This window comes from Suricata suricatta, chromosome 12, assembly GCF_006229205.1.
Source record: "Suricata suricatta isolate VVHF042 chromosome 12, meerkat_22Aug2017_6uvM2_HiC, whole genome shotgun sequence".
Lineage (NCBI taxonomy): Eukaryota > Metazoa > Chordata > Mammalia > Carnivora > Herpestidae > Suricata > Suricata suricatta.
Genome location: NC_043711.1, coordinates 5,959,373 through 5,985,266, shown reverse-complemented (window position 1 = coordinate 5,985,266; position 25,894 = coordinate 5,959,373). Strand labels below are relative to the sequence as shown.

Below are 25,894 nucleotides of genomic sequence, written 5' to 3'. Positions count from 1 at the left end.
CACCACGGCCGCCTCCAGCCGAGCAACCGCAAGCCGCCTGTGTAACTTTCCTGCGTTCCCTTTCCCGTGTGGGAGAATGGACACTTCCAACTCCCCTCGCGGGTCTGTCCACATATCTATCCATCCATCCATCTGCCCACCTCATATCCCACTGGTTCTGCTTCTCTGGAGAACCCCGATTAATACAGTACGTAGATGTATTTCTTTTCTTTTTTCTTTTTTTAATGTTTTATTTATTTTTGAGAGAGAGAGAGAGAAACGGAGTATAAGAAGGGGAGGGGCAGAGAAATTTATTGAAAAAAAAAATAATAATAATAAAGCCAAATATGGACGAACCTTAAAGGGCATTATGCTCAGTGAAATAAGCCAGGCAGAGAAAGACAAATACTGTGTGATCTCACTCATTTGTGGAGTCTTAAAAAAAGAGAGCTCACACCGGAGACCAGAATGATGGTTACCAGGGGCAGGGGGTGAATGCAAAGATACTGGCCCAAGGGGACGAGCTTCCAGCGTAGGAGGTGAATTAAGCTGTAGGGACGGCCTGTACAGCATGGCGACTACAGTTAATAAAACCCTGGCACACACTCCACAGCCGCTAAGAGAGTAAATCTTAAGTGTCCTCGCTACAAAAAAAGAAATGGTGATCCCGTATTATGACGCAGGTGTGAGCTAACACTCCAGGGGCAATCACACTGCAGTAAGTACGCACACCACATCAACACGTTGCACACCGTCAGCTTACACAATGCTGTTTGCCTGTCAACTGCAGCTCAATAAAGCTGGGCACAAATAAAAATTGATGGCTCAGTCGGTTGAGTGTCCAACTTAGCTCAGGTCATGATCTCACAGTTCATGGGTTCAAGCCCCGCATGGGGCTCTGTGCTCACAGCTCAGAGCCTGGAGCCTGCTTCAGATTCTGTGTCTCTTTCTCTCTCTGCCCCTCCCCTATTTCCACTCTCTCTCTGTCACTCTCAAAAATAAACTAACATTAAAAAATACTTTTTTGAATGATTGGGGTGCCCGGGTGGCTCAGTCGGTTAAGCGTCCGACTTTGGTTCAGGTCACGATTGCACGGTTTGTGAGTTTGAGGCCCTCATGGGGCTCCGTGCTGACAGCTCAGAGCCTGGAGCCTGCTTGGGATTCTGTGTGTGTGTGTGTGTGTCTCTCTCTCTCTCTGTCTCTCTCTCTCTCTCTCTCCCCCACTCCCACTGTCTCTCTCTCAAAAATAACTAAAAATATTTAAAAATATTTAAATAAACAACAAAAATAAAGCCCGATAAAGGCAAGTACGCTCAGGTAGGCATCTGGCCGCCTGGCAGGTGGAGCGCTCGCCCGCCCGGCTGGGCCCGGGCTCCGCAGCCCACCTTCGGGCATGGTCCTGGCGCTGACGTAGGCCGCCACGCTGCACCGCTCCTCCGGGGCGTCCTGGTTGCAAGCCTGCAGCTCGATGCGGTAGCCGGTGAAGTGACGCAGGCCGGAGATGACCAGCGACTCCTTGTTCACCACCTTCTCGAAGGGCTTGTGCTCCTCCGGGCTCGTGGGCGCGCTGGTCGACGTGTTGGGGAAGCCCGGGACCGTGGGCGCGGCGGCGGTCACGTTCACGGCGTCGGCAAGGGCCCTGCGCTTCCGCGACGGCCTGTCAGGACAGCGGGACGCATGCGTCAGTCACCATCTTGCAAAAACAGCAAGTGACGCCGGGGCACAAAGGGTTTAAACAAAATTAAAGACTGCGGAGCAGTGGAGATGTGGGCAGGCACCCAGATTAACCGCAGGCTGCCAGAATTACAACCCGGAGCGGCTTCCAACACCCACCAACGCTCCCCTTGGCGAGCATGATTTCCGGTTTGCATTTTGCAGACTAATCAGCCACCCAGGCTCAGTGTTAAGAATTAAGATACCCAAAGCATGGGAGAGCCCGCTTTTCAGGAACCCTGTCACACGGCACAAACCCAAGCTAAAACTACCCGCCCGCATCGGCAGCGTAAACAGGAAAAAACGCAGCCTCCAATTCTTATTTTCCGTTCAGTGTATCTGCATAATATCGACATAGTTTTTCATTCTTGGGTTAAAAAAAAAAAAAAGTCTTATCACTCAAATTGGTAAGGGGAACTCCAAAAAACCCCAAAAACTAAAATAAAAACAAAACAAAAAACAAAAAGCAAAAAAAAAAAAATGCAGTCGACACACATTCCCCCCATTTAAGATATTAAAAACTAAATGTAATTGCCTAAAAATTTATAAACACAAACCAAAAAAAAGGCATAAAGAAAACTTAAATTATTCATCATTCCACCGCCCACTGTTTCCTGTGGGCCATTTTTTCCCTGGGAATCCTAGGTGCAGGTGTAACAAAGATGGAGCTGGCTTTAAGATCCTTGGTTCCCCTGTGCTATCGGACACATTCCTCAAACACCTTCCTTAGAACATAATGCCTTAAAGACTGAGGACAGAATTTGGGTGTTTTTTTTTTTCTTTTTTTTCATCGTGAAGGTTTTCCCTCCTTGCTACCGAAGTGCCACATGCTCACTGCAGAAAACGTGGAAAACTGGAAAATAACCAATTCGATGCGTGAGCCAGAATTTACTAACCGTCCTCCGATTTTATTTCATACAGACGCCCACATGCTATTACCGTTCGAATCCCTGCGCCTCACAGAACGACTCTTTTGCAGACTGAAGGCTGGGGCGTCCCTGCATCAGGCGAGTCTACCGTCGGTATTTTTTTCCAACACCGGTTCCTCTGTGTCTCTGTGTCACCTTTGGGTGATTCTTGCAACATTTCAAACATTCTCATCATCGTTAACGTTTGTTACAATGATCGGTGACCAGTGCTCACTACTCGGAAAGCCCAAACAATGGGTTGTACCTTTTAAGCAAGGGTTTTACATGGAGGTGTGCACGTCGTTTTGTGAGACGTAACGCTCCTGCACACCTAACAGACTTAGAGTGTGGCATAAACATGTTTGCACGCACCGAGGAACCAAAAAGTCACGTGACCGGCTTTATCGCCGAATCGGTTCACCACCGCGGTCTGGCGCCGAACCCAAGATACCTGCAGCAGAGAGTCCCGAGGTTTTGTGTCTGGGGTTTTTTGCTGTTGTAAATATTGCTTCGGTCATTGTCTGACTGTTTATTAGATCCTAAAAGTAGATGCTTAGAGGAGGAATCGCTAGGCTGTACCTGTTTGTCCACGTGGCAAAACGAAACGGCTCTCCGGGAGCCTCTCACCGGCCTGGGGTCTCGCCAGCAGCGCCTGAAACTGCACCTCAGGACCACCTCATCTATACTGGGGGTTACAGGGTTTTCTGGGGTTTAGTTTGTTCTCAGATTCTGAACCCAAGAGACTCCATTTTTTTTTCATATTCTGTTTTTTCGTTCCACGTATGGCCAGTACCTCGACTGGCTTTTTGTTTATTTATATTGTACTTTCTTTCCCAAACTCTCAGAGCGGCAGAGCGGATTTTCTTGGGTTTTCAAGGAACATGCTAGAAAGAGCCGGCAAACTCTTCCTGTAAATGCTAGAAAGTAAGTATTTTGGGTTTTGCAGGACACGTGCTCCACGGCTCTGCTCAACATCCAATGACATTCCAGCCAGGGCAGCTTGGAAGCAGCCATAGACAAAATATAAACAGATGGGCGTGGCCGCATTCCAATGGAACTTCATTGACTAAAAAACGGGCAGCCAGCCCCTCCACCATAGCTTGCCCACCCCTGCACGAGGCTGTCCGCAAACATGAGTGACATTATTTCCCACAATCCATTCTTTGCTGTTTTAATTTCTATTTTGTGTCCTATTGCATTGGTAAGATACCCAGGAAAATGTTAATTTAGTAGTGACCTTGAGCTTCCTTCCAACTGTAGCAGGGAGAGAGTTTCAGGACAATGTTACCTCGGCTGTTGATTTCACCTAGATCCTATTTACAGTGTAGCAGAAGCATTCCACGCCTACGTTTATAAAAGGCCTCTTTTTCACTCGTTTCCCTCAAAAAGGAGTTTTTAATTAACGCTGCCAAATGAGAATATCATGTGATCTTCCTCACCGGACCTCTTGATGAACTTTCCTGTCTCCTGATCGTAAGCCATCCTCACACCTCTGAGTTAAAACTGTCAGCGCACTGTTTCGTTCAGGACATGGGATCTAAAGTCTCACATTAACTGGTCCTGGGGTTGTGTTAATGTAGCATCTTTGCCCATGTCTGCTAAGTCGTATTACGTTAGTGTCAGAAAATGACCTGGAAAGATTTCCATAGATTTCTATGCTCAGAGAAGTTTCTACATTACAGGAAAGAGCTACTCTTCCAGAATTTCAAAGAAATTCTGTAAAACTCTCTGGGTCCAGGGTCTTTTTGAGACATAACTTTTTCTTAGGTGTTGACATGTAATATTTAGTCATTTTCCAAGGTTAATTAGAGTATTTAATCTTTCCATCTCTTCTAGAATCAGATCAAATTAAAACTTCACTCCTCACTAAAAGCTTCAAATTGAGTAACACAAGACAGTCCGGGAAATTCAACATTAAAATCTTCCTCTGACCCTACTTTTATGTCTCCTGCCTTACTTCTAGTTATTTGTGGTTTAAATCCTTCCTTAGATTTACAGGCTCAGCGATTCTGATTTCCCACCCCCCACAATATATTTGCATTTTCACCTTTTTGAGTTGTTTCTTAACTTCCAAGATCACTGAAGGCTACTAATTTGTATCAACGCCGAGCGCTGCTGATGTTCTAGAAGTTTAAGGTACGGGGTTCATTTCCACTATTTTCCAAATGGACTTAATGAAAGTCTCCAGGTCTGCTTCTCCCAAAAGGTATCAAAGTGACTGACTTTAAATCACCAGGAAGAAGTTCTCTGTTCAAATGCTTGAGGTCAATTTTTAGTCTTTACTGTCGTCAGAAAATGTGTGGTCAGAAAACCAACCCTTCCTGGCGGGTTGGAGGAGCGCTGGCTACGATTTTCTGTGAGGTCAAACGACCAGTGACGTTCTTGGGCGGAAACCAAAGATAGACCCATGTCAGCAAGATTCAGAACCCTTTCATCCAGGCACAAATGGGCCTCCCCAACTGACCAGGACGCTGGTGCCTCATGGATAGGGACTGAGCAAGGGGTGTCCGCACAACAAGAGGAAACGTGGAAAGTTCTCATCAAACGAGCCGAATGCATGTGCAGCGGTTCCCCCTCACCGCGCTCTGGGCCCTCGGTCTCCACGGCCTCCACACTCCACAACCTCCCACCGGACCCCTCGCCCGGCAGAGGACATGTGGGATGACAGGAGACATGTTTGGTTGTCACTACTCTGGGACAAGGGGTTCCTGGCGTTGTGAGCCCAGAGACGCCGCTCAGCACCCCACAGAGCACCGGGCGGGCCCTGCAACTGACAGCGATCTGGCCCTAAATGTCAGTACATCTGAGATGGAGAAAGCCGGGTCTGGACCAAAGCCTCAAATTTCTAGGCCTTTCTTTTCTATAGGTTATATTCCTAGTGGCCACTAGAGGTCAGACCAGGGCCACACATATATGCCCGAAAATCAGGAACCGCACCAGGAGAGAGAGAATGCAATCCCTCCCCATGGCCCCGATCTGCCTTTCTAGCCTCCCCTCTGCCCCCCCCCCTCCCGAGAGACCATGACTGGTCCCAAGGCCCTGCCTTCCCCCAGCATCTCTCGGCCTCTCCTCTCCTCCAGGACACTCTTCCTTTGCTCTTCAGGACACGAGGCCAAGGGAAGCCTGCCCGTCCTTAGTCGGGTTCAGTGACATGGCACACCTTTGCCCACGCCCGCAATCCCACACCTGTCACCCCAAATAAAGTCATCCTGCCTGCACATCCGTCTCTCCACGACCTGCCACATGTGGTTTAGATCCCGGGAACGAGGCACAGTTCCATTCACACCGTCGATGTTGAGAAATTAACACTTCGCGAGCGGATGCGTGGAGGGAGATGTGTGGCATCTCAGAGGTACCCAGAAATTACCCCCTCACTTCTGTGTTTTATTATTATTTTAAGTAAACTCTATGCCCAATGTGGGATTTGAACTCCTGACCTGGAGATCCAGAGTCGCATGCTCTATGGACTGAGCCAGCCAGGCGCCCCTTGATTCTATGTTTTAGTAAGATTTGTTAGTGAAGATTTTTTTCTCCCCAACATTCATTCCCAGATCTCATTTCAGGGTGAAGGCAGTTAATGTATGAACCTGGGAAGCCATCGTGAGCAGATGGTCACATGCATCAAGCCACAGAAGCCCCTGGACTCTCAAAGGCACACAGCATGCTCCCTGCCCCGTCTGGCCGGCCGGCCCCACACCGAGCCGCTGCCAGCGACCGCGGACATCCCGCGGCTGGGCCGTACCTAGTGTCCTCAGCACCAGGGCCTGCAGAGGATTTTCTGTGGAAACAAAACCAACCACTTTGAGGACAAGACAGAACTCCTTCAGAGAGACCTCTTCCTTCAGGCGCTCTGGGAGCCCCGTTTCCCCCGAGCAGACCACGGGCGCCCTGCCCTTGACCATGGACCACTTTTCCCACCGTGCGAATCACATCTTCTCCAGCAGATGCAGAGAACTCGGGAAGGGGGCCAGGAGGAGGGGCGAGAACCCGAAAAGGTACCCCCCGGAGACGGGGCCGGCCAGGGTCCCCCTTGGACGTCAGACGTGATTACATTGAAACATCACAAGTGACACAGGCATTTGCTCAAGTTCAACAGTGTTTTGTTTCTCAGCGGTGAAAGCACAGCTGCCTCGGCGCCCGGGCCCCACGAGGCGCTCGCTTGGACTCAGGGTCCGAGGAAACACGGGAGAAAGAATCGTGGGGGGGGGGTTACCTATCGATGGTTCTGGGGGAACGTCTATTCCTATGAGAAGTGGCGGTCGGCATTTGAAAGGACCCATTCTGGAGTTTCTGGAGTCTTCTTTTCAGGGCGCCTGGGTGGTTCAGTCAGTTGAGTGTCCGACTTCGGCTCAGGTCACGATCTCACAATTCATGGGTTCGAGCCCCGTGTCGGGCTCTGTGCTGACAGCTCAGAGCCTGGAGCTGCTTCTGATTCTGTGCCTCCCTCTCTCTCTGACCCTCCCCTGCTCGTGCTGTCTCTCTCTCAAAAAAACAACAACATAGAGTCTTCTTTTCTCCCAGTGTCAGCCTTTTGGGGTTTCGATCCACTTGGGAAATGGCCCAGTGCCTCAGAGGTTTCTGGGTACCCCACCTGTGCAGGTCTGTAAGGGGAGTGAGACAGGGGTGGCTGACCCCCCCCCCCACAGTCGCTCACTGGCTGCCACAACCTGGGGCGGATGACTCAGCAGCTGAGAAACCCGGGCTCTGGAGCCACAGAGGAGGAAGCAACTGGAGGCAGGCGCCTGGTCGACTCGGTTGGTTAAGTGTCCGACTTCGGCTCAGGTCATGATCTCCTAGTTTGTGGGTTCGAGCCCCGCACTGGGCACTGTGCTGACAGCTCGGAGACTGGAGCTGCTTCAGGTTCTGTGTCTCCCTCTCTCTCTCTCTCTTTCCCCCCGGTATGTTCTCTCTCCTTCTCTCTCAAACACAAATGAAGTGACTGCAGGAAGTCACAAACTGCTGTGATGCACATGGCATTCCTGGTGACAAGTGGCTGGGGGCAGGGACGTTGGGGACACCCTCCGGCGCACGGGACAGCCCCCCAGCAAAGGAGGGCTAGTGTCAAGGCTCAGAAGCCTGGGTGACTCATGTGCTCTCACTGTCCTAAGAAATAGTCACCGCCGTTATCTGCACTTGGCAGACAAGTAAGCTTGAGGCCTCGAAAGAAACACGACTTGTACCTAAACGTCTCCGCCTGCAGGGAAGGCAGAGACAGCTGACTGGTATCAGCAAGTCCCTTCAGGCACCAAGGAAACCCAACGTATTTAAATAGGAGAAGCCTCCTCCTCCAGGTTCTGAAGATGCCACAGAAATTTCCAGGATGAGACGGTTGCACAGATGACAAGCAGCCTGGGGCCTACCCTAACGGCGCTCACTGGAGAAGTCGGGCGGAGGCCCGTGGCCTGGATGGCATGGAGGGTTTGGGCCCCGTGGGACAGCAAATGCTGAGGGTTTGGGGAGTTTTGTTTTGTTTTTTTAACTCTTCCCCATTTGGGGTGATTATTCCTGACAAGGTTTCTCCCGCATCCCCTCCTCCACCTGCCCACCCTCTGGGCGCCCGCCTCATCTCGTTCCCCAGGGAAGGAGCCCCGGCACCACGCCAGCGAGGAGTCCCGACCTGGGCACGAAAACCACATTGTGCAGGTAGTCCTCGAACGTCTTCCGGAAAGACGACTCCTCCAGCTCCTTCAGGATCTGGGAGTCGGTCTTGGGGCAGGAGCAGCACTCGCCAGCAGACTCCTCGTAGTCGCTCTGGTTGGGCTTCTGGGAGCCCTCGGACTCGAACGGCGGAGACCAGGTCCGGGAAGGCAGCTTCAGCCCTAGAAGGGGCAGAGCGGGTGACCTCAGATCGTCCCTGCCCTGACCCCACGACACACACACGGCAGAGGGGGTCTGCCCACAGGGGACACCTGGGCAGGTCAGCGTGTTCCCCATCGGGCTGGAGACAGTAAGCAGGGATGTCCCTGCTGCGTGGAACTTGCGATCCAGTGCTCGGGGATGGAGGGATACACAATAAACTGATAAGTACGTACACCGTGAGTTAGCGGGCCGGGTAAACGGGCAGAGGATGTCTGGGGATGCTGTTTTTCATGAGGAGGTCTCGGAGGAAGCGACCGCTGAGCAGTCCTAACTTAAGTAAAGGGGTGAGCTATGCACAGACCATGGTGCAAAGCAGTTCAGATGGAGCAAAAAGCAAGTGCAAAGGCCCTGAGGCAGGAATGTCCTTGGCATGACAAACACACCAGGAACCCAAAGGAAGTAGAGAATGAGAGCGGAAGGACAACTGGAGGGACAGGATGGTGGGAGGTGGGGCTTAAGAAAGACTAGGGGCCAGGGCGCCTGGGTGGCGCAGTCGATTAAGTGTCTGACTTCGGCTCAGGTCATGATCTCGCAGTTTGTGAGTTTAAGCCCCACATGGGGCTCTGTGCTGACAGGTCGGAGCCTGAAGCCTGCTTCGGCTTCTGTCTCCCTCTCTCTCTGCCCCTCCCCTGCTCACGCTGTCTCTCTTCTCTCTCTCTGTCTCTCAAAAATAAATGAAAACATTTTAAAAATTAAAAAAAAAATAAGCACAGAAAAAGCAATCAAAAAAAAGAAAAAGAACAACTTCTGGAAGGTAAAACACAAAATTGCTTTTTTTTTAAAAGTTTATTTATTTTTGAGAGAGAGAGAGAGAGAGAGACAGCATGAGCAGGGAGGGGCAGAGAGAGGAGGAGACACAGAATCCAAAACAGGCTCCAGGCTCTGAGCTGTCAGCACAGAGCCCGATGCGGGGCTCGAACTCACAAACCACGAGATCATGCCCTGAGCTGAAGTCGGACACTTAACCGTCTGAGCCCCCCAGGTGCCCCCAATGTTGCTCTTTTTTTTTTAAGAACCACGCTGGCCGTATCTTGACCCGTGAGTCCAATCCCAGGGGTGCCTGCCGCCCGCCGTGTGGACACGGTCACGCTTCTGGTACAACTGGCAGCATAAAGCTCCTCTCCAGGCAAAATCCACGAGTGCCCGGACACTCACCTCTCCTGCTGCCCGCCCCTCCCAGGGGCCACTGAGCACTCTTGCTGTCCCCTTCAATGCGCCCTGGAGACAATGGGCTCCAAGTACCTTCCCGTGAATGGTGAGTATCCACTCGGAAGCCCAAGTATGTATACAGCTGTGAAAGCCTACAAGGGACTCGTAAAAACTACTTCTGACGTGTGTTAACCTGGCTGGGTTAACCATTAAAGGCACTGCCGGGGGCACCACAGGTGGAAGGAAAAGGTAGGATTCCCTGAGTGGGGGAGGGTGCTGAGAGTTTTCTGGAGAGGAAAGGGCTTTGCGTCAGGTCAGACGCAGCTCCTCACTCCTGTTCCCTTTCGGGCACCCGCGCAGGCCACTTGGCGTCACGTGGTGTTTCTGTGACCATGCAGTAAAAATCTAGGTAGTGGGGCACAGGACAGTCCCGTCCACAGAGACGGGAGGCAGATGGTGGGGCCAGGGGCTGGGACACTCCATGCTTCAGGGGACAGAGGCTCAGTGTGGGGGGAAGAGCAAGTTCTGGAGACGAAGGTCGCGACGGTCACACAACCGTGCGGACGTGCTTTAATGGCACCAAGCTGGACGCTCAGAAACGGCTCGGATGGCCAGCTTTATGTTACGTCTATTCTACCACAGTTTTTTAGAATGCAGCTGGGGGCGCCCGGGTGGCTCAGTGGGTTAGCATCTGACTTCAGCTCAGGTCGTGATCTCGCGGTTCGTGAGGTCGAGCCGCACGTTGAGTGAGCCCCACTTCTCTCTCCCCCCACCGTTCTGCCCCTCGCTCACTTGTGCCCCCCTGGCAAGATAAAAATGCAGTTGATGACACCGTAGCGTATAACTAAAGTACGCGAAGTGAACAGAACTTGAAAGTCCTCAGACACACAGAAAAGATTAAAATATGAAGTAGTGGATGCATTACCTACCTGACTGTGAGAAAGCCCTTTACAGCGTATGTGGGCGTCAAAATCATCCCAATGGACAGGTCCAATATCTTACGATTTTACCTTTCAGTGTCTTATAACTCACCCTCCCGGAAGACGGGGAAACACTGATGATACTAACAGGAAACCACTACTGGTCAGGACTAGTAAGCCTACTTATTTTGTGTATTTTTTAATCGTGGTAAAATACACATCACATAAAATTTACCACCTTCATCATTTCTACCAATGCATGGCTCAGGCGCATTGAGCACGTTCACACTGTCACGCACCCACCCCCACCTTCCACCTCCAGAACTTTCCATCTTCCCCAAACTGAAACTCTGTCCCCATGAAACACAGACTCCCCGTCCCCTCCCCCACTCCTGGCTCCCACTATCTACTCGCTGGCTCTGTGGATGGGACTCATTCATCTAGGGACCGACCCCTGTGAGTTGGAATCATATAAAATCTGTCCCCTAGAAAGTTGATTTTAATTACATAAACTTTGTGATTATGACAAATTAAGCCATGTGGGTTTTTTGAATGTTTATTTTTGAGAGAGAGAGACAGAGACAGAGCCCAAGAAGGGGGAGGGTGGGCAGAGAGAGAGAAGGAGACACAGAATCCGAAGCAGGCTCCAGGCTCTGAGCTGTCAGCATGGAGCCAGACATGGGGCTTGAACCCACGAACTCTGAGATCACGACCTCATGAACTGTGAGATCATAACCCAAGCCAAACCCGACGCTTAACTGACTGAGCCACCCAGGCCCCCCGCGCCATGTTTAAATAGCCATACTGTAATGACAGATTTAGACTTCCAGAATAAAAGTTGTTCCTCTTTAAAAAAAAAAAGAAGGAAAGAAAGACAAGGAAAGGAAAGCATCAAGGGCCCCTGCTGGTGGGTCTGGTTACTCGAATGCAGGGCCAAGAGCTCACAGCGAGGCCCAGGAATGTGCTTGCTCTTGAGTTATATAAAGCATCTGAGGAGATAAATCACGTTTGCACCCCTTGGCTCAGGCGGGGAATGAGGTCACTGGCGCACATATAGCACATGATCTTAGAGCTGCGGCAGCTCCCGGCGGCCGTCTGGCCTCCCGCCCCTACTCCCAAAAAGGAGGCGGCCGGTGACTCGCCCAAGACCTACAGCAGGTGAGGGGGCCCGGCCACGCCTCGCCAGCCGTCCTTGAGCCTCTGCGGCCAAGGTCAAAGGCTGAGGAAATCACTAACTCAAAGGAATATAAAGAAAAATACAGACAAACATAGAAACAAACAGACCAAGGGGGGAACAAAAAGGCTAAAGGGGAAAAAAATGACATCTGTTTCTCCGGTTTGATGTTTGTTTGGTTTTTTGTTTTCAATCCAGTTTTAAAATTTTAAGCTCAGTTAAGCATCCAACGTCAGCTCAGGTCATGGTCTCGCAGTGGTTTGGGGGTTCGGGCCCCGCGTCGGGCTCTGTGCTGACAGCTTGGAGTCTGGAGTCTGCTTCGGATTCTGGGTCTGCCTCTCTCTGCCCCTCCCCCGCTGTCACTCACTCATTCTCTATCTCAAAACTAAATAAAATTTTTTTAATTTTTTACTTTTTTAATTTTAAACTAACTTATACCAACTAGTTTGAGGCTCAAATAATTTTCTACTTTCCTACAAATGGATGAAAACTGTTAAGCAAACAAGATTATAGACTGGGGGAGAGGAAATCATCACTAGCATCAATTTTTAATGGAAACACAGAGAACAGATGATCACTCCTTGCTGTCTCCAATCCTTGAAACGTAAGGGTCTAAATTTAGGGGCTAAAACGCTTCCCTGACTTGGCCAATACCCTCTCCACTCCTAGCTCGGCACAAAAACCCTGCAGGTTCACACAGCTGTCTCTCCACAGGGAAACGGGGGAGGAGGAGAAAATTCCAGAAGGAAATGGTACCAAGACGCGACAGCTCTCTGGTTTTGACATGAGTCTCCAGGGTGTCGTCCGGTTTAGGAATGTGTCTGTGCGTTTTTGCACGAGAGGCTGTGGAGTGTGTGTGTGTGTGTGTGTGTGTGTGTGTCCGTGTGTGCACACAGCACAACCGCTCCCACACCCCGCCGGCACTCACCTTTGAGGCAATAATCCAGCTCATACAGCTCGCTGTCCTCCGCCTGCCTCTCCCAAAACACCAGGTAGTGGGTGATGTTGCCGTTGGGGTCGGAGGGAGGCTTCCACTTCAGAATAATCTGGGATGAGGAATTGGACACCGAGATCGGATCCAGGGGGACGGAAGGGTCTGCAAAAGAGAAAGGAAACAGGCCCACCATGAGCAGGGGGCGACCGGCTGGCGGGCAGGTGTGAGAAGGAACACGCGCATTGGAGAAGTTACGGGGATTTTCGCCGCAGTGATTGTTGAACGCGAGGGGACGCCGGAGGTGCGGGGACGCTGGCCCGGTGAGCACACTGGTCCCCGCGTACACACATCGCAGTGCCGTTCATTCATTCATGCAACAAGCATGCAGGGAGCTCCGACTGGGGGCCAGGCCGCTCTGTCCTAGGCCCTGGAAAGACGCTGGAGCAAAGGTAGATCGCGGGAAATGACAGACTCACGTTTTCCCGGTTGACGTTCGCCCCGAACGGAACCCAGCCGTGGGGCGACAGCACCAGGATCCCAGTTATCCTGATCAAGGGGGCGGCGGCTCTTCTAACATTCCCCCAAAACGCACCACCTTTGGGCTCCACAAAGCCTGACCCTCAACAGTGTAGGAGGCTGAGGGAGTCAAGGGTGGGGGGTGGAGGACTCAAGGCAGAGGAAGCTAGAAGTTTCCAGAAACTGTTAAGTCCTTTTGTGTTGCTGAAGGACACAAGGCAGGGACATCAGCCAAAAGCGCTGGGGCTGGCTCGTGAAGTCTGGGCCGCGTTCCTGGGGACAGGGCTTCGGACCCCAGTCCCATGGCCATCGGGGCCACGTAATCCGTGCACTGCAGGCTGTCGGAGAAGCACCCCTGTTCTCCGTCCACTAAATGCCGCGTGTAGCCCCAGGTCCATCGTCATGACAACCAAAACTGTCTCCGGACATCACCAAGCACCCCGGGGGAGGGGAGACGCACCGCCCCGGGGCTGAGAACCCACCACAGGAGACGGACTTAGGCTTCACAAAAATGCAACTGAATTGCTATGAAATACTCCAGGCACACACACACCCCAGAACGGACGGGGAAGGGGCACAGACATGAAATAAAAATGGCAAAACACTGTAATTGGTGAAGCGGGGAGATGGTTCATGGGGTTCATTTTACTTCCGCTTTGGTGAGTATTTGAAAATTTTCCATAATGGGAGGAATACACACACACCTCTTCAAGCGACTTGTTGCTCCTTGTCTTTTGCAATTATAAACCCCCCGCCCGGCCCTTTCAGAAGCCAATTAACATGGGGCGCCCCAGGCAGGGGGGTGCTCAGTGGGTTGAGCTTGGACTTGGGCTCAGGTCAGGACCTCACGGTTCATGAGTCTGAGCCCAGCATCAGGCCCCCAACCGTCAGCACAGAGCCTGCTTCGGATCATCTGTCCTCTGTCTCTCTCTCTGCCCCTCTCCCACTCATTCTCTCTCTCTCCCAAAAATATAGAAACAGTTAACAGATTGATTAAGTTTTTAAAAAAGCCGATAACCACATAAAAGAGCATTTCCTCCATCACCGTGTCAACCTGTTCAAGGCAAGATTTCCATTCATGTAATAAACACTTACTAGTGGCCTCGGTCTGGACATAGATGATGTCACTCTTGGCACCGTACGTGCGGCGTTCATCAGAGAAGGTCACCAAGGTCTTGACAAAGATGGCGTACTGGGTCCAGGGCTTGAGACCCCGCATCAGCCACCCCGGGTGGTTCTGCGCCTTGGGGTCGTTGGACCTCAGCGGCGGGTCGATGTCCACCACCGTCCAGCTGTTGGAGCCACACGCGTCCTGCCCGTCGAACTCGGTCACGTTCTGATAAGGGCTTTCAAGACAAAGCAGGACAAGGCGGTTATTACTTCTTGACTGTCACTCTGAGCACGGAGAGAGGCAGCGGGAACAGTGATCACGTCCTGGAAGGCTGCGTCCTGTTCACTGACAGTCTATATCACAAGGAAACATGACCGAGGTCCCAAAGAGAAGGGACCACTTCCCTTATAGCTCAGTTTTCCAATTATGTCAATCGTGAGGATGAGGACACTTGATGCTTTATTGGCAAGACTACACGAGAGACTCCTCAGCACACATTCTGACCCATAATACTCTTCAGAGACGGAATGGTGATTAACGTGAATATTATCACCACTTTTAAAATTTCAGATGTCGGGGGCGCACCTGGCTGGCTCCCCTCGGTCAGTGGAGCGAGTAACTCAATCTCAGGGTTGTAAGTTCGAATTGCAGGTTGGGTACAGAGATTACTTAAAAATAAAATCTTTAGGGACGCCTGGGTGGCTCAGTCAGTGAAGCATCTGACTCTTGCTCTCAGCTCAGGTCTTGATCTCAGGGTTCTGAGTTCAAGCCCCGTGTTGAGCCCCACACTAGGCGTGGAGCCTACTTAAAAAAAATAAATAAATAAGGGGCACCTGCGTGGCTCAGTCAGTTAAGCATCTGACCTGAACCATGAGGTCATGATCTCCTGGTTCGTGAGTTCGAGTTCCGCATAGGACTCTGCACGGGCAAAGTGGAGACTACTTGGGATTCTCTTTCTCTCCCTTTCTCTGCTCCTTCCCTATGTTCTCTCTTTCTCCCCCCAAAATAAATAAATAGACTTTAAAAGAAAATAAAATCAGGGGCGCCTGGGTGGCTCAGTTCATTGAGCATCTTGACTTCAGCTCAGGTCATGATCTCACGGTTTGTGAGTTCAAGCCCTACACAGGCTCTGTGCTGACCGCTCAGAGCGTGGGGCCTGCTTCGGACTCCGTGTTTCCCTCTCTCTCTCTGACCCTCCCCTGCTCATGCTCTCTCAAAAATAAACAAACATTTAAAAAGTTTTTTAAAAGAAAATTTTTACAAAATTATTTGCAGCACAGTAGACCCTTGAACAACCCAGGATAACCCACGTGAGCCCACCTACGTGCCTATTTTTTACAGCACAGGACTATAAATGCATTTTCTCTTCCTTATGATTTTCCTAAAAACATCTTCTCTTCTCTAGCTTACTTTATCATGAGAATAGTCTATAATACATATAACATACAAAATATGTGTTAATGGACGAATTACATTATCTGTAAGCCTACTATCTGGTCAATAATAGTAGGCCATTGGTAGCTACGTGTTTGGGGAGTCAAAAGTTATATATGGATTTTTGACTACACGGGCAGCAGGAGCATCGGCACCCCTCGCCCCTGCATTGCTCGAGGGTCAACTGTACTCAAAATCGACCAGGGGTTGTTTAACGGGGACAGAGTTACAGTTTGGGAAGACAAGAAATTTCTAGAGACAGAAAGAATAGGGAACATATCAGATATATTTAAATGGTCAATTTTATATATGTTTTACCACAATCCTTTAAATGTCGGGAAGAATGCAAAATGGACTAAGAAATAGACATGTAGAAACCTACTGAGTAGACTGAGCAAATTTTGTTAAGGATATCTTGGTGAGATGTATAATGCGGCAAAATGGAATGCTGCTGTAGGAAACTGGCCAATCTGGACCTTCAAATGAGACCTGCTTCAGTTTCTGGCTTTGAGAAACTGGGATGTTAGGAACTTCACATGCCGTCGACTCGTGAGGTGGTCAAAAGGAACCTCTGACGGTTACTGCAGAGGGAGGGGGGAGATGGAGGAATCTCGGCTCTTATCCTTTCAACTTACGCCTCTTTGTAGAAAAGCATGAAGCCCAGGAGGTCTCGGAAGTCAGGGGGCCAGTACGGCTCCCACTTCAGCAAGATCTTGTCGTATGATGTCCGAATGTAAGAAAATTTAAGTAGTTCATTTTCACCTAGGAGAGTTTAAAAAGCAACGGTAGTATCAGTGTCAAAAAGTTGTTTCAGCCCAAAGCACGGGATCCTACATTTCCAAGAGCGTCCATGAGAAGGGGGATGTCCACCTGCTGTTCCCTTGAGGGGGCTCACTCCCACGTGCCTTCGCCCGGTGCGCAGAGGCAAGAACTGGTCATGCGAGGTGGCCCCCACCACAAGCCAGCGACTTGGCCAGATGCTCAACCGAGTACCGGCGGTCAGCACCGAACTAAGGACAACGGGCCAATGGTTACTGGGAAAAGTGATTTTCAAGAGTTACATCTGTCCTGCCACAATTCCATCACAGGTGTGGACTCGGAAGCCTTCCGTGTCAGGAGGCATAACCCCAGTGCAAAGGCACACACGCCTCGTGAGTTTAGAGAGCCCGCGGATCTCGGAAAGACTGATTCCCTCCGCCTGCAGCGCAAGCCCTCCCACAACCTCCACCCCAACCTTGCTCTCCCCACCCTGCCCTGGATTCCCACATTCTGCCACAAGGAACCAACTCCACATGTGGGTATTAGGGGAAGCCTTGACACTTCAGGGCTCAGACACTCCTTCGAGACAGAACCTGTCAGAGGAGAGCAGTCAGCTGGCACGCTCCAGCTACAGCGACTGCAGCCTCTGCCATCGCATTTGAGCCGAGGCCATACACAAGGAGGTATCATTCATTATTTCGTTCACTCATTCAGTGCTCATGTGGCATCTCCCAGGGTCAGGCACTGTATCTCTGCAGTCAGGGATAAGATATAACCATGCTCAGTATTTCAGAAAGTCCGTAACACAGAGTTGTTCTAGCTCATCGGGGGGCAGTGCCAGGGTCAAGAGGGAGGGAAGCCACACTTCCGGGCTGGAAGGACTAGGGCACCGCCACTTACAAGATGCCTGGTCCCCATTGGTCTTCAGGGCAATGTCATTCCGCTCCTGGCGCCCCTTGGTTCCTGAAACCTCCTCCATCTTGTGAATTTCTGACAAGCAGAGTTTGGGATTATAGTGAAAGAAGAGCTTCCCGTGAGTGATGGTGAGGTTGTGCTTGCTCCAGTCCCACAGCTGCCTCAGGTTCTGGTTGTCCAAGGCGTAGAAAGAGTAGTTCCTAGGGAAACACACACAAACCCAGTCACACACCGGCTGGTCACCTCCAACGCCAAGGCTGGCGGGAGAGTCGATTGTGTGTGGTGCGACATCCCCAGTCCTTCCCGCTGGCCTGGCACATGCTCGTTAAGTGTTAAATGAAAGGCGAGGAAGAGGGGAAGTTGAGGACGTCTCCATGGCCAGGAAGGTGTCTGTGCTCAGTCTTGCGGGGGAGGAGGGTAAGCAGTGGGCTGAGATACGGTTTTGAGGAGGGGAAGAAATGAAGACGCAGAGGCACCTGAGGTGGACCCAGGGAAGGACACAGGTGACGGGCCCCAAGACTACAGCGGGCAAAACCCTCCAGTACACGGCATTCCAGTACACAGCCAAGAGCACTTGACCTTCCTCGGCAAAGGAGGGTTCCAGAACGGTTCACTAACTGGGTTGGGTCGGTGCCTTAGGAGATCAGTGGGCCACCAGCACATGACAGACGGGAAAGGGGGAAGCCATCTGGACCTGTGTTGTCCCAGACAGAAGCCACAAGTCACATCTGGCGACTAAGCATCTGAAACGTGGCCACTGTGACTGTACTGGAAGCAACACAAACAGATTTTGAAGCCTTCACATACGGAGAAAGGATGTAAGAAATCTTCGGTATCGTTTTCCTGTATCGAGTCCATGTCAAAATAACATTTCCGATGGAACGCGTTAAGTAAAAGGCACTACCAAAAATTCACTCCACCTATTTCGTTTCAAGTTTTCACACCGTGGCTACTAGAACATTTAAAGTCACACGTGTGACTTCTGTCCTGTTTCTGCTAAACGGTGCTGGTCGGATGCTAGGATGCCCAGCGAGGTCACTGGCACCATCCAAATGAGAGGTCTGAGCCTCAGCAAAAGGCAGTTTTATGGCAGAAAAATCAGTGTGAGCTGGTAGGTGATTCAAGAAGGTCCTCAGGGCACCCGGGTGGCTCAGTCGGTTGAGCGTCCGACTTTAGCTCAGGTCATGATCTCACGGTCTGTGGGTTCGAGCCCCGCATCAGGCTCTGTGCTGACAGCTAGCTCATGAGCCTGGGGCCTGCTTCAGATTCTGTACTTCCCTCTTTCTCTGACCCTCCCCTCCTCATGCTGTCTTTGTCTTTCTCAAAAGTAAATAAAACACTAAAAAAAAAAAAAAAAAGAAGAAGATCCTCTGAACAGTTCGGCGAGTTGGCTTCTCAGAAGTCAGGCATGGCCCCTTTCCCAGTCTTCCTCTGCCAGACAGACCGACGACGATAAGTATTCACTTATGCAGCCTCCCCTGCACCCGCCAGTAGCCACGTGATCCAAGAAGCCAAAAGCAGGAATCAGTGTTGGGGGCGAGAGTGCGGGAGGTTCTGGGCAGGCTGTGTGAAGGAGACAGTCAGCCAGTCTGGGTCTCTGTCCTTCCCCTTTTCCTCGTCAGCTCCACAGGCGTGAGGCTGGGGGTGAGGCAGCCCTCTTGTGACCATGAGGAGCACAAAGGTGGACAGAACCTGAGACCTCGACAGCACTGCTGGACAGCCTCCCTCAGACCTCTCACTCATCAGTCCGTCTCCAGCTGCCTGATACACAGCCAGTCTGGCTTTCCGGTGTTTTACTGACCTGAGTAGAGTCAACAGACCTCAAGGGGGGTGGATGGAGAAATGAGAACGGACAGCCGGGGCAAGGAGAGGAGCTCCGTTTTGGACGTGTTGTGTTCAAGGTTTCTGGGGGTCAGCCAGCCAGAGACACAGGCCTGAGGGTAAGCCGGGGCTGAGTGGGGGCTCAGCCACAAGCAGAAGATTGCTAGCGAGACGGCCAAGGCTGGGAGCCCAGCACACCGACTCCCAAACGCAGAATGAGAAAGGGAGGAAGAGGAGGAGGCGGGAAGGGTCTCTCCAAGCACTACAATCCTAGGGGCCACTGATGAGAATTTCAGCAAGGAGCAGGTGCGGTCAAGGTCCAAGGGGGCCAAGAAGGCACAGGACACAGGTCAGGCCTGCGCTCCAAGTCATCACGAAGCCCAGACAGCACCCTTGCGGGGCACCGAGTGCCAGTTTGAGCTGCTCCCTGCAACTTTCCAAGAGCGACTGTATCCTTTTCCTCAGCCGGGTCTCTAGACAGGTTCTGGCACATTCCTTCCCCTCCAGGCTTCTGTGGATACTCTCCCCTAACACATTCTTTGGGGGCTTTAAAAACCTCTAAGTTATAGTCAACAGTTAATAAGACTCTATTATACACTTAAAAGCTGCCAAGAGCTTAGACGTTAAGAAAGTTCTCATCACAAGAAATAAATGTGTGTGGTGACAGCTAACTAGATTTATTGTGGAGATCATTTTGCAATATATACAAATATAAAATCAGCATCGTATACACCAGAAACTAATATAATATATATCAATTTTATACCTCCATTAAAAAAACTGTTTCTCTTCCCCTTCAATTTTATTGACATGTAACTGATTTATAACACTGTTTCAGGCACAAAACATAATGATTTGGTATTTGTATATACTGTGAAATGATCACACAGTAAGTTCACATCCATCACCTCACACCATTTTATTTAATTTTTTTTTATGCTTTTTTATTTATTACCGAGACAGAGTGAAACAAATGAAACATGAGCAGGAGAGGGGCAGAGAGAGCGAAGGAGACACAGAATCTGAAGCAGCTCCAGGCTCTGAGCTGTCATCACAGAGCCCGATGCGGGGCTTGAAACCATGAACCGTGAGATCATGACCTGAGCTGAAGTTGGACGCATAACCGACTGAGCCACCCAGGCGCCCCTCCTCACGTGGTTTTAAAACAAAAAATTGTTTCTTATGACGAGAACTTTTAAGATTTACTCGCTTAGCGACTTTCAGATACAAAGTACAGTATAGTGCATTAGCGTCACCATGCAACAGATTACAGCCCCAGGACTGATTTATTGTAGAACCGGAGGTTTGTACCTTCTGACCGCCAGCCTCGGTTCCCTTCCCCGCTTCGCCCCGTCTCTGGCATCCACCAATCCGTTCTGTCTCTAGAAGCTTGGTTTTGGAGTCCCTCATGTAAGTGAGGCCCTATGGTCTCTCTGACTTGCTTCACTCAGCCGGACACCCTCCAGGGCCACCCACGCTGCTACAAATGGCAGCGTTCTCTTCCTTTCTACGACCGAGCGATAGCCCGCTGCATGTGTCTTTACCCACTCATCCGCCCTCGGACACGCGTGTTTCCGTGCTTTGGCACAAACCCCTCAGCTGTTTAACTCGTGAACTTCCCTGCTGAGCACAGACACGGAATCGGGCCACGTACCCAATTTCCAAGGTCTCTCCCCGAATCAGTCGTAACTTCCGGAAAAAGGAAAGCGACACGAGGGCATAGGACCTTCGAATCTTCAGATACCCGGAAATTTCCTCGATGAGCCCGAGGTTGGCCTCCAGCTCAGCCGCCAGGTTGTCTAAGGAGAGAATATCCAGTGAGTTTCAACAGAAATATGTTTCTCTTCTCATAATTTCCCATGGCGAGGTGGCAATCTACAGGCTGCAGTGACTTGGACACACCCTGATCAAACAGCACCAGCGTAGGGTATGTTTTGAGCCAAAGCCCGTAGGTAAGTGACCAGCACTTTTTTATCCTCATCTTTTACCTTGTTTGCCCTCCTCCAGACAGGCCTCCCCACCAGCCTACATAAGCCAGGCACGTGTCTGCCTCAGGACCTTTGCACTGGCTCCCTCCATCGCCCAGGATATTATTCTCCCATAGATCTGCTTGGTTTGCTTCATCTCCAGCTCAAAATATACGGTTTCTCAGACCAAAAACTCTTCAAAAAGAGCAAACCCTTTTATTCTCTATTTCAGGGGTTGGCAACTGACAGCCCAGGGGCCAAGTCCGGTCTGTTTTGTAAATAAAGTTCAACTGGAACAGAGCTACGCCCGTTTGTTCACACTTCTCTATGGCCTTTTTTACTCTACAACAGCGGGGCTGAGTAGTTATGACAGAGACCATCTGGCCTGCAAACCTGGATCTATTTATTACAGGGCCTTTGTAAGAAAGAGCAGTCAATCTCTGCTCCCTCCGTTACCCTGATTTACTTCCCTTCATAGTGGGGTCCACCCGCGTTTACATTATGTGTGGATGTGTTTATTTCTAAGATCCAACATGCATGGGTATTGCTTCGCTCACTGTCGGTATTCAATAAACATTTGCTGAATAAACAAACACAGGGATGCCTTGTTGCCTATGACGGTGTTTCTGAAAACAGGGGCCCCCCGACGCCCAACAGGGTGCAGTTCCACCTTGCAAAAAATGCAAATTTTTAAGAATGTAAATTTCCAAATGGGAAAATCAGAATCGCAGGGTGGGTGGGGCCAGGGCCGAGCTGTGCATTTCAGGTCTGGAAGCCAACTCCTTAGAGTGACGAGTGTCCGGGAATGTGGGTCCCAGCGGCTGCCACCCCCATCCCCCGAGCACTCACTGCCCCCTCGAATGTTGATGATCAGGCTCCCGTTGACCACGGTGCAGCCTCGAAGCTCCTGGGCGGATGTCACCGAGTCGATGGTCTTCTCGCCTTCCAGGATGTGGCAGACCTTGGGACACGGGCCCAGGCACGGGGTACACATCAGGCTGAGGAAGAGCAGAAAGAGGTCAGGGCACATGGCAGACCACGCCACACGGGGTCCCCAGGGACCAGGCTTATGCCGTGACCCTAAGGAGGGCGCTTCATCCACAGCACGGCCGACATCCGGGGCTGGACAATTCTCCATGTGCAGAGAGTGGGTGATAAGCGGCATCCCCGGCCCCCAGCAGCACCTGCCCCCCAGCATGACAGCCAAAAATGTCTCCAAACGTTGTCCCCTGTGGGGACAGTGAGAACCTCCATCTAAGGTGCAGGTGCCTGCCAGTACTCCTTGGTGGCAGGCCCTACAGCATTGCCCCGAAGTCAGGGGACTCACGCTTTTACCCCCAAACAATGGGGCTCCTGCCATACCCCAAAGTAACGGGGATTCACACTGTGCCTCATGCAGGATCACACAGAGACGGGACTCCCACCATCACACCGAAGGGGTGGGGCTTGGGCGTTACCATGGTGATGGGAAGTATTCTGAGTCGATGGGCCTGTGGGAGGGAGACCCCCCACCCTGCTGTCCCAAGAAAAGGGGGTGCTTGCTGTTGTGCAGTGGGTAGATGAGCCCACATCTAGAACACAGCCTCGCAGAGACGGCGTGTGATGGACACAGCCTTTGCCTCTGCGGCCTGTAGCCTAGGTCACCGAAGAGCATACCCCCCCCCCCACCCAGCCCGTGAGTCCTTTGGGAACCGGTCCCCCCCTCCCCAGCCACACAGGGTCTGCGGGCGGTTCTAGGCTTGCACACCCCCCTGAGGTCCAGGCAGGACACGGGATCCAGGGCAGGCTGGGCGCCATCTTCCGTCCCCCAGGAGGGCGTCAGAGGTGGGCACACACCCAAGTCAGTCCAGTGAGGGTCTTACTAGAACCTCCCAGAAGGAGAAACTGTCTAAAGAAACTGTCACACGGCAAACAAGAATCGTGAGTCTTCCGCTCACACGGCCAGGTTGCACTGGTGGTACTGCTGCTGCCGCTGTGGTCACCGGCACCCCGGGGCACACGACTTCCTCAGAGAGATCTCTGTGGCGGAGATGCCGTAGAGAGCGGATCTGGTCAGTGTCCCTGTCCTGAGAGGTGGGAGCCTCTCTGTTACGCTGACCAGGTGACTATGCTAATGAGGTGGGTGGGGGCTGGTCACCAAAAAGACCAAGGCTGTCCTCGGACACGTGGGCCTTCCAGCCACTGGGGATGGAGCTCAAAGACACAGACCGATGAGGATTCAGCTGGTCACAGCTGTGATGAGACCCCAGGAAACCTGCTGGGCACCGACTCGGCGCCGTTTCCTGGACACTGAATGCCGGGAAGGCCACGTCCCTGGTCCCGCAGCACAGAGCTGGGACTGTCCTTGGTGACGTGTGCGTCTTTAGTAACAATGCTGTCGTTGTGAGTGTGAGTAGCGTAAGCGCCTGACTGCAAGCTTTGATTGCCAAGGCATCCATCTCAGAAGACATCCCTCTGGAAGGTTCTGAACCACAGCCAGATGAGGAATTCGGATGCCCCCACTCGCGAAGCTCCCGCTGTCAGAACGCCCCGGGGGACCGAGATAACTGAGGTCTCGAGGTCTTCCCCCCCCAGTTTCTCTTCATACCCTTAAAATCACCAGTACCGAGTGCACCGCAAGCCCCCCGGCTTGGACCCTAGTAAAGGCGGGGCCCCCGGTCCCTACTCTCTCTCGACCCACGACCTCGCCGTGTGGCCCTCAAGGGTGCCAGGTACCCTCCAGGACTGGTGAGTCGTCACCCTGTTCCCCAATGTTCCCAGATGGTCTCGGGGCGCCTGGGGGGCTCAGTCAGTGAGCGTCTACTTCAGCTCAGGTCTCGATCATGCTGCTTGTGAGTCCGAGGCCCGCATGGGGCTGTGTGCTGACAGCTCAGAGCCTGCAGCCCGCTTCAGATTCTGTGTCTCCCTCTCTCTCTCTCTCTCTCTCTCTCTCTCTTCCTCCCCCATCCACACACACACTCTCTCAAAAATGAATAAACACTAAAAAAGAAAAAGTTCCCAGACAGTCTTTGCTGAAGTGTGCCCCATGATCATAAGAAGCACAACGACCAGCCAGCCACACACAGGGATCCTGGTGGGGACACGTCTGGCGCTCAACACAAGTGACGTGAGCCTGGGTAAGCCTTGCAGGCATTCCTGACCAAGGACACTGCCGTCAACAGGCTGGGGAATGATGGAACAGCGTGGCATTTTTTTTTTTTTAAGTACTGTGACTTGTAGCAAATTACTGAGCCTGAATTAGGCTATGCAAGAAGCCCCAAGTTCATGGCCAGCCGATGAGAACTACGGGTGGCCCGGGTGCCCCTGGCATCTGGAGTGACGGCAGTCTCAGGACGGGGCCTGACATGAACTCCAGGCGGTCAGAGTCAGAATCATACCGCAGACTCCCAGGTGACGGCAGGGCAGCTGGGATGGACGCGGAATAGTGACCAGATGTTTGGGCTCTTTTGTTGATTCTGCAAATATTCACAGAGCACCTATTACGTGACAGGTGATGCTCTAAGCCGGAGGGCGGCAAACCACGGCCCGCGGGCCCAATCCAGCAGGCCACCTGTCGCGGCAAATAGCGTTATGCTGGAGCACAGCCTCGCCCATTGGCTTGTGTGTCATCTAGGACTGTTCTCACACTACAGGGGCTGAGCTGTTAGCTGCAAAGAGGCCATATGGCCCTGAGGGCTGAAAATATTTACTCTCTGGCCCCATGCCAATGCCTGTTCTAAGCTGCAGGCACACAAGAGCGAATAAAACAGAAGGCCTACCTTCCCCGTGGAAGACGGCAAATGGCCCCAAGTTGTCTGCAGCCCGTCCCACCAAGAAGTGCTGTTTATTTCCCCATTCGCTGAATCTGGGCTTGGCCATGTGACTTGCTTTTGGCCAATGGGACAGAAACAAATGTAATGCACGCAGAGGCTTGAACAGTCCCTGCACATTGGGGCAGGCCCTTCCTGGCTACTGGGCTGAGAAACCGCACAGAGAAGGTCCCCATCTGCCCATCTAAGATCCGAGAGGCTGTCCTGTACCATCCAGTCACGGCTGGCTCCGCCCAGGCCAGACCAACCACCCGTCAACCCACAAAAATCATTATACATCAGGAAAGAGTGTTGGTTTAAGTCACTAAGTGCTGGGTGGTTTATTACACAGCATGAGCTAACTGATACACTTGTGAAACATTATTGTCAGGTTGGGTGCAACTACTAAATTGGCAAATAAAGTATCAACTGGTGGTAAATACCATGAAAAGAGTAAAAACCGTGAGATGTGCTCAGGTCTAGTCAGATGCTAATTCAGACGGGGCGTCAAAGAAGGAGGGTTCTCAGAGGCAGGGACTTCTAGGCTGGGACCTGGATGAAGCCAGCCATGCCAAGATCAAGGGGCACAGTACTCTAGGGGGAGGGAACAGGGGTGCCTCACACCCACGGTACTCTTACTATTCACCCCCAAATATTCACCCTCCTCGTTCCAGGGAAGAGCACCCTGGTGCTCCCCCCACGTACCTCAAAGTGACCACAGACAGCGAGGCTCTTTAATGAATCACGTGGGTTCCCAGACCTCTGCCCTGAAAATACAGAACACTATTTCCCAGACTGACCACAAGAACGGAAGAAAACATATCTGGTCCTATTTGATATCAAACTACATCAGAAATAAGAGTACTAAAGCCTTTCATAAAATGAAAGAAAAGATGGGGCCCCTGGGTGGCTCAGTCGGTTGAGCGTCCGACTTCAGCTCAGGTTAG

At 51.7% G+C, this 25,894-nt stretch overlaps 1 protein-coding gene across 1 annotated transcript in view; it reads right to left on the bottom strand.

Moving 5' to 3' along the window:
* The window catches only part of INSR (insulin receptor), a 107,386-nt gene that overhangs the window by 19,810 nt on the left and 61,682 nt on the right, over nucleotides 1-25,894 (bottom strand). The window contains exons 4-11 of the mRNA XM_029916523.1: nucleotides 22,009-22,157; nucleotides 20,847-20,991; nucleotides 17,357-17,571; nucleotides 16,333-16,459; nucleotides 14,248-14,498; nucleotides 12,631-12,798; nucleotides 8,218-8,419; nucleotides 1,365-1,636 (exon numbers count right to left, since the gene is read on the bottom strand). Coding sequence (XP_029772383.1) covers nucleotides 1,365-1,636; nucleotides 8,218-8,419; nucleotides 12,631-12,798; nucleotides 14,248-14,498; nucleotides 16,333-16,459; nucleotides 17,357-17,571; nucleotides 20,847-20,991; nucleotides 22,009-22,157 — 1,529 coding nt within the window. The remainder of the gene's footprint in view (nucleotides 1-1,364; nucleotides 1,637-8,217; nucleotides 8,420-12,630; nucleotides 12,799-14,247; nucleotides 14,499-16,332; nucleotides 16,460-17,356; nucleotides 17,572-20,846; nucleotides 20,992-22,008; nucleotides 22,158-25,894) is intronic.